This window comes from Nanorana parkeri, unplaced genomic scaffold (genome assembly GCF_000935625.1).
Source record: "Nanorana parkeri isolate BGI_ZX_2015 unplaced genomic scaffold, ASM93562v1 scaffold16, whole genome shotgun sequence".
In the NCBI taxonomy this organism is placed as follows: Eukaryota; Metazoa; Chordata; class Amphibia; order Anura; family Dicroglossidae; genus Nanorana; species Nanorana parkeri.
Genome location: NW_017306284.1, coordinates 301181 through 309395, shown reverse-complemented (window position 1 = coordinate 309395; position 8215 = coordinate 301181). Strand labels below are relative to the sequence as shown.

General features: G+C 43.0%; 1 protein-coding gene across 2 annotated transcripts in view; it reads left to right on the top strand.

Moving 5' to 3' along the window:
* The window catches only part of STK3 (serine/threonine kinase 3), a 184071-nt gene that overhangs the window by 37857 nt on the left and 137999 nt on the right, over window positions 1-8215 (top strand). The window contains exons 5-6 of one of the 2 annotated variants that reach the window (XM_018559091.1): window positions 1269-1433; window positions 1518-1685. The exons of the other annotated variant lie outside the window; for it this stretch is intronic. Of the exons in view, the coding sequence (XP_018414593.1) occupies window positions 1269-1433; window positions 1518-1685 (333 nt within the window). The remainder of the gene's footprint in view (window positions 1-1268; window positions 1434-1517; window positions 1686-8215) is intronic. 2 annotated transcript variants of the gene reach the window in all.

The window sequence follows — 8215 nt, the reverse complement described above, 5'->3', positions numbered from 1 at the left end:
AGCCAATCAGCATCGAGCCGGCCTCCTGGCCAATCAGGTCATTACTCGCCGCTGGGTTTCCTGATTGGCCAGGAAGCTGGCTCGATGCTGATTGGCCGGGAAACCGGCTTCCCAGCCATTCACAATCAAGCTGGCCAAACAACATGGAGTCGGCTTCCCTGGCAGTCAGGAAGCCGGATAGCATCTCATTACCCGCTGCCCGGCTTCCTGATTGCCCGGGAAGCCTGCTCCATGCAAACCGAAGCACCGATACTTGGTGAGTACTGAAAGCAAAATATCGGTACTCGTACTCTATACCCAAAAAACGGTATTCGTGCATCCCTAGCTTTAATTAAAACGATTTTTTTTTTGTATCAGGACAAGCAGATTGTTATGTTATGAAGGACAAGTAGATTTGGCCCCCGCTTTAGCCCTTGGACAAGTAGTTTTTTCAAAAATTTCCACACCCCTGACATCAGAGTGCACCTGTGCTGCAGCACACATATTTAAACCATATATGGAGTATGATGCAGGTATGTTTTTTCATACGTTGATGTGTCCTGCTAGCCCATTCAAAATGCTTTTCAAAGGAGAACTATTGGGAGAGTAAAATGTACTCTTCCCAATAGTTCAAGCCACGCTGGCTCTATACCTTCAGATCTGACCAACCACAGACCGCTGATTGCTCAGCTCACAGCTTCTCCCTCCAGAGCGGTGACCCCTCCCTCTCTCTGTTTCTCTATTTCTAATTAGAGGGACAGACAGGAGAAGGGGTGGGCAGAGTTGGCTCTGGCTGCTAAGAGGCAGAGCCAGTTGTCAGTCAGGCGGATCTTGACAATATTGTTGGGATCTTTCCCGCCTGCAGCTTGGCTCTGAGCTGTCAGCATATAGCGGGCAGTAGCTATATGTATGATTTCATTTGGCTCACAGAAATACATTAGTAAGTGTACTCCTGTGACCTAAAAGAAAACTAAAGTTTACTGTGTTGTTTAGTGTGTATTGGTCCAAAGAGGGGATTTCCCTTACTTTGGAGAAGTAGCTCTCACTTCCTTTTTGTTTCACTAGTACAGGAAATGCCAGGAAATTTCCCCCACAGGACACAGACAGCAAAAGAAAACCTCACAGGTGTTTTAATCTATCCTGACTCAAAAACTAGACTACTGAATTTTGAATATGGCTTCACTTTTCTTTCTGTGGCGTTTTAGTAGTGGAGTTCCGGATTTTATCCACACGTAAAGTGTAGTCTGGCATTATTTTCTTTCATCTTTCTGTCTTTTCCCCCCCCCCAGTTAACAGAAGATGAAATTGCTACAATACTTAAATCTACACTGAAAGGGCTTGAATACTTACATTTCATGAGGAAGATCCACAGAGATATAAAGGCAGGAAATATCCTGCTGAACACAGAAGGTCATGCCAAGCTGGCTGATTTCGGAGTGGCTGGACAGCTAACGGTAAGTGTTGAACTTGCATTGCTGATGGACTACCGTGTGATTTAGCATCTCACTATAACTTAATATTGTTTTACATTTTCTCAGGACACAATGGCAAAACGCAATACAGTAATAGGAACCCCATTTTGGATGGCTCCTGAAGTGATACAAGAGATTGGGTATAACTGTGTGGCTGATATCTGGTCACTGGGAATTACGTCTATAGAAATGGCTGAAGGAAAGCCTCCATATGCAGACATACATCCAATGAGGGTAAGGCCAATTTCAATGTTTATTTGTGGGTGTTACTTCAATGGAGTGTACATTTTGTATCTTTCTATTTTGTTCAATGTTCATCTGAATGCATTTACATCAAACCTATCTAAACCAAAATCCAGCCCTTACATCTGGTTGCTGTATTAGTTTTCTCTCTTCAGGCTGAGAAGGAGGAGAGTTCAGCATTTCCCCCACCGCTGATCTCTCCTTCTCTCTCTAAAGGCGGAAGCGATGTATATTATCTTTAGCTGTAATTTTTCTGGCTGAGAGCCATAGAAGAAGCTGGTGAAGCAGATCTCTGCTTCATCAGCTTCTTTGGGGGTCCCCAGGTGACATTAGGGGTCTTAGAGACCCCTGATGTCTCCATAAAGAGGACCTGTCCATGTATATTGGATATCACATAATGGGCTTCTTAATCCCCTATGCTCAAACTTACAAAAATGTATAAAATGTAATTATCATTTTTGCATGGAGTTTATTATAACTTAAAAGCGTGTAATTGAATGTCAGTCCACTCATAAATACACATAAGAAAATAGGCTTTTGTGATGGCGTTCAGTGCCTTTTAATGTGTATCTGTAGCCATCACTTTTGAACAGAGGTTAAAGCCCGCTATTGGCTTTGTGTTGCTATCTGTGTCTTGATGGGAAGAGCCACCCTTTGTATTTGCCCTGGAGACCAATGTCACCGATACTGAATGTGATGAGACATTCAAAGGTTTACAGTTGTCACTAGAGCAGACCATGAGGGGAAATCTTTCAAATTGGGGCCACCGGTCCAAGCTTTTAATTTTGGAGCTGTGGCTACTTTACAACACACACAGGGACCATGGGGAACAAAAGTAGCCCCCCTCCAGAAGGAAGCACAGTGTCAGCACCAATTCAGAGATGATTTGAGGATCTACAGCCGAGTGATACACAAATAAGATACATTTTTGTTCCTAGTTAAGGTACCTGAATGTATTTTTAAGATTTAACACCTGAGTTTAGTGTCACTTTAAGGCCTTGTTCACACCAAGCCCATACACCTTACGATTATCGTACGATAATCGCATGCGATCGACTTTTCGTACGACAATCGTAACATGTGAATGTAGTGCCCGACCGATAGTACTGTACAATCGTACGACTTTTGACGGTCAAGCATGTTTGAAAACTTTGGTCGATCGTACGATGTTCGCACGGTTGGTGGCGTTTCCGTCCGTCAAAAGTCGTACAATTAACACTGCGCATGCGCAAACGAAAATAATTGCGGTCAATTACCGCAAGTCGTCCAGGTGTTGTTTTTTTTAACTACCGCTGATTGAACCTTTCGATAATCGGGGCAGGATGAAAAGTTTCGTCCGATAATCGTAAGGTGTATGGGCACCTTTTAGGCTAGGTTCACACCTGGGTGTACCATAGGCGCGTTTTTCAGCTCATTTTTTCGTTCAGTGAGACGCGCGTTCGACGCTCGTTTTTATACCTCCCTGGCGGTATGATTTTTTTCCTTTTTTTTATTTTCTCTCTTTTTTTTTTTTTTTTAACTTTCAAACTTGCCGGTTCCGCCCCCCTGTGACGCGGCCACTCGCAAGGGGCGAATCCCGGAAGTCGGTAGCGGCCGGAGGATACAGCGGGGATCGCGGACAATGTAAGTCCTACGCTGTATTCTCGAGTGTGGCTCTGGGTTACTGCTTTGTTAACCCCGAGCCACACTCAGGAATACCAATGGATACGCGCGGAAAAACGCCCCAAAGAAGCTCCTGTACTTGTACTTGTTTTGGCGTAAGGCGTTTTTCAGCGCGTTTTCACAGACTGAAATACGCACAGGTGGGAACCATGCCCATAGGGATTCATGGGATGTTACTTGCTGAGCGGTTTTCAGCGCTTCGATCAGCGCTGAAAAATGCCCAGGTGTGAACCCAGCCTAAAAGAGAACTATGGGGTAACCTTTTTATTCCATAGTTCTCTTAAGGGTCACGGGAAGACATTATACTAGCGTCCTCACGTGACCCAAAGCTCCCTATATAGCAAACTTTTGCCCCGCGATATACTGACAGGTATGTGTTCACTCACGTCGAGATCTATAGAGCCGACCTGTGACAGTTTCAGTGTCACACATCGGCTCTAACTATGAGGATGAGTGAAAATCACTCGCCTCCTAGTTCTCCTTTTTAATGTCACTTTAAAATCAATAGTTTTCATATAATTTTTTTCCAAGACTTCTTTTATTTGGTAATTGTAATATTTATAGAGTGCTGGCGTATTACGCTATGCTTTATAGAGTATATTACACTGCTCACATCAGCCACAGTCACCCGAAGGTGCTTCCCATGTTTCTCCCTGATGAAGGTAAAAGCCAGCTGGTAGAGTGATCAGTAAATCAAATCGGAACCATTTTCTTTTTTAATCTCGTTTTTTCCCCCATTGTAATGTTCAGAGTTCAGAAGGCTATGCGTTTGTGCGGAGAATAGTCCAAGCAGGAAATCATTACCCAAGGATAAAAATAAAACATAACTAAACAAAAATAGACATTTTGGGGGAAGGAGCACTCCTCATAATCAGCAGATGCTCGATTGTATGAAACGGAAAATCTGAGGCCTGTATTGATTACAGATTAATTATTTGATTGCCTAAGCTTGATTTTCAGTGTAATATTTTCAAGCTTAATGTAATCATCCACTGCACAGCTGGAACCACTCAAAGCTCTTAAATTCATTTAGTTTCATTGGTTACCAAAAGGTAAGGGGTAATTTTCTAGAATGAGTTTTAGGCGGTAATGACAAAATTCAAGAGATTAGAGTACTTTTAATACTGATAATCGGATAAGCTGCGGATGGAGGACTGCGCTTATGATGTCACAATTACCGTAAGCATGATCTTCTAGGGTGCCACGTCAAAGTCTCAGTAAAATTAGGGGTCTAGAATAGAAATGTCTGATCCTTTATCCGATATTCAGTAAGCTGTGGCCTGTGCATAAGGCTTTTGGGTCTCAACCTTGGACAGTAACTGTACCTGAACACCCTGAAGGGGAAGCAAAGTGCCTGTTTCAGAGTCTTGGTAGATCGCTGATTGCACTGTTTCCTTTTATTTGACACAAACTTAAAGCAAACTGGGGACATTTTTCTTAACTCTTGTAGTGGGGCTGCCACCGCACTGCAAGGGTTAAAGTGACCCTAAACTCAGGAATTCATAATAATGCATTCACGTGCCCTATTAACAAAAATGCAGCTTATTTGTGTGTCATTCGGCTGCAGATCCTCACATCATCTCTGAATTGGTGCTGACACTGTCCTTCCTTCTGGCTACTTTTGTTCCCCATGGTCCCTGTGTGTCTTGTAAAGTAGTCACCGCTCCAAGCTCACTCCCGTGATACACTACAATCTCAATACAAATTGGTAAACTAAAAGTACGATTGTAGTCCATCACAGGAGCGAGTTTGGAGCGGCGACTACTTTACAACACACACAGGGACCATGGGGAACAAAAGTAGCCACCCTCCAGAAGGAAGGACAGTGTCGGCACCAATTCACAGATGATTTAAGGATCTACAGCCGAGTGATACAAAAATAAGATACATTTCTGTTAATAATTTAGGTACTTGAATACATTTCTAAGATTTAACTCCTGAGTTTAGTGTCACTTTAAGGCCTTGTTCCCACCAAGCGCGGAGCAGGGGCAGAGCAGTTACAGACCGGTGCAAAACTGCACCAATGTATTCCAATGGTCTTTTTAGCTCCAGTTCACATTGCCGTGTTCCGTTCCAGAGCAGGTAAAAAAAAACTGCAACAGGCCTTATTTTACCTGCTCTGGAACGCATGCAAACGCCCTGGAACGCACTGAAAGCCCATTTTAACCTAAAAAAAAAAGGATTTTTTTAAACCAAAAATGGCCCGGAACGCATCAAAAACGCGGCACAACCCACTGTACTGCGTGTGCAGAAACTAATGCAGATCTGCTCTGCATTTGGTGTGAGCAAGGCCTGAGCGCTCATTTTTGTCTACATGCAAAAAGAACAAAGTTATAGTCACCTGATCTTCGGAGATGGCTTGCTTTTTAGATCGGTCCCTGAAGCCCCTCTGCTCCTCTGCTGCAGCTATGTTATGTCCTTCTGTATCTTCATAACCTATACATAGTGTATAAAACTATGGTGGAGAAAAAATTCCAGCACAATGGGCGAACAGGGTTCTTTACAGTAAGAGCGGTTAAGGTCTGAAACTCACTGCCACCGGCGGTGATTTCAGCCAAGAGTGTAGATTTGTTCAAGAAACGTTTGGACAATTTCCTGAGGGACCGTAATATCCAGGGATACCAGTATCCCTAAGAATGAGATGATGCGTGGACCTATATGGGTTGGACTTGATGGACGTATGTCTTTATTCAACCCCAAATACTATGTAACTATGTAACTTGATAAGTCACAGGACCTTGGACTGCTGCAGAGGAGGGGGAGCAAGGCGGAAGGGACTGGTCTAAGAGTAAACCAGCCCAGAGGATCGAGTGAGTATAACTTGTATTTTTGAACCTAGACAAAAATGAGTATTTAACCCATGCAGTATGGAGGTAGCCCCACTGCAAGGGCTACGAAAATGATTTCCTGGATTTCTGCACCTAAAATATTGATGGGCAGTGTTTTTCAACCCTCTTCAGTTTCAGAGGTAAAAGTGGCTGTGTGGCAAAGACATGTGTTTTGCCAGAAAAGAATGTAAATTATTATTATACAGGATTTATATAGCACCGACAGTTTGCGCAGCGCTTTACAATATAAGGAAGACATTACAATCACAAGACAAGATGGTAAGGAGTGCCCTCCCCCTGAGGGCTTACAATCTAAAAGGTAGGGATACCTTCCTTTTTTCATGAAATATTGGGAAGTATGCCATAAATATAATGGGTAGTGTGGGAGCAGATAAGACCGCAGAGGGAAGATGGAATAAGAAGATTCCTTGCATGCACGTAGAAGTTTCTACACAGATTAGTTTCCACAAAATGGAGAATTAGGTCTGGTACTCTGCACTCTGAGACTGAAATGAATTCTTCTGTACTCCATGAAAAAGAAATGATCACAGATTTGTCTTCATTAGCTGAGTATATGGAAGAATGTTTACGGTCGAACAATCTGGTGGCCTTGACTGAAAAATTTACTAGTGGTCATTTATTTTCCATTATTCCATTTTTTATTATCATCTATCTGCTGCTGCTGTGACCACACTATAATCGTTCAGAGATAACAGAATATTTCTAGTTGCCAAGTAATGTAAAACTTATTGATCAGACCAAAGTACAGTTTGTGTACTGCCTGTGAATGTGACCTTTTTTTTTTGTTAACATACCCATTGGGGACAAAAATGATGTGCTTCATATACTATAGTCAAAGCCACTGCTGTAAATCTCTAATGAAGGGTCGGGATTCCACCTCGCACACATTAGGGAACCACTTTAAAATCTAGAGTGCAGATGACCAGTCGCCAGTATTGTCTATGGTCTCCCTGCAGATGATCTCTTTCCCCATTACGGACTTGCCATGCCTTGTTCTGCACTGTCTCTCTATGCGGAAGTGGCCTTCTTGGTAGAAGCAGGACTTATCTTCTTTATGTCAGAGCTTTCCCCTGATGAATGGTTATCTGATAGCTGTTAAAATAATAGCCAAGAAGCAACAGGAGAGATGTAGAAAGAACAGATCCACAAAATGAATGATATGGAAGCAGGCAGGTGCATGCACTGTGCGTCTTCTGGGACAGCTTCCTCTCCAGCAAAGAGAAGAGTGAGCAGCACAGTAGTGACATCCCCAAATCTCAATCCAAATCACAGAGCACTAGAAGTCACAGACAGTAGCACCTCAGATCTCTCACTGCAGATACAAAGCTATGAGGCTTTAGGCACAGTCACATGTTAGGGAGTGCAGTGCTTTTTCTCAGGAGGAATTCAAGACAAAAGTTGTTGGTTTTGTTTTTGTTACTGCTTAAGCACTATTATCTTTTTTAGATGTTCCATTTGAGATGGCAAATCTTCACTTTTTGATATGAGGTATTAAAGGAGATTTAGCTAAGGAATTACACCATCCTAGCAAGCCGTCTTTGTTCACCTTGTACACACAGTTTTTGGTCTGCTCGAGAAGATGAGGAAGGATATTTAGAGGCTATGCTAACATTTACATGTTTTAAAGGGTTAAGCTTTGTCCAAATATAAATTGTGTGGTCCCACACTCTAATGTAAAGACCCTACAGGTTTCTTGAGGTTCGGCCCATTTAGGAGGATCCTACGTGCTATAACGAGTTCCTCCCACATTGCTCCTTACTACAGATCTTTCAGCTGGTTGGAAAGATTAACATGTAGTGAGGCAATCTTTCGTGTGTCTACTCTGTTCATCGGGGAGACATCTTCCTTTCTCTGGCCTTTCTTATTCAGAGAAGCGGTGTAGAACAGCCTTTCTCGACCAGGGGTGCCTCAAATATTTCACTCAGCATCATACCTTTCCATGGTGCAAGCAGACTGCACCATGGAAATGAATGACACTGGTGGCAGGAAGTGAATCTGATGTGAAAGGGG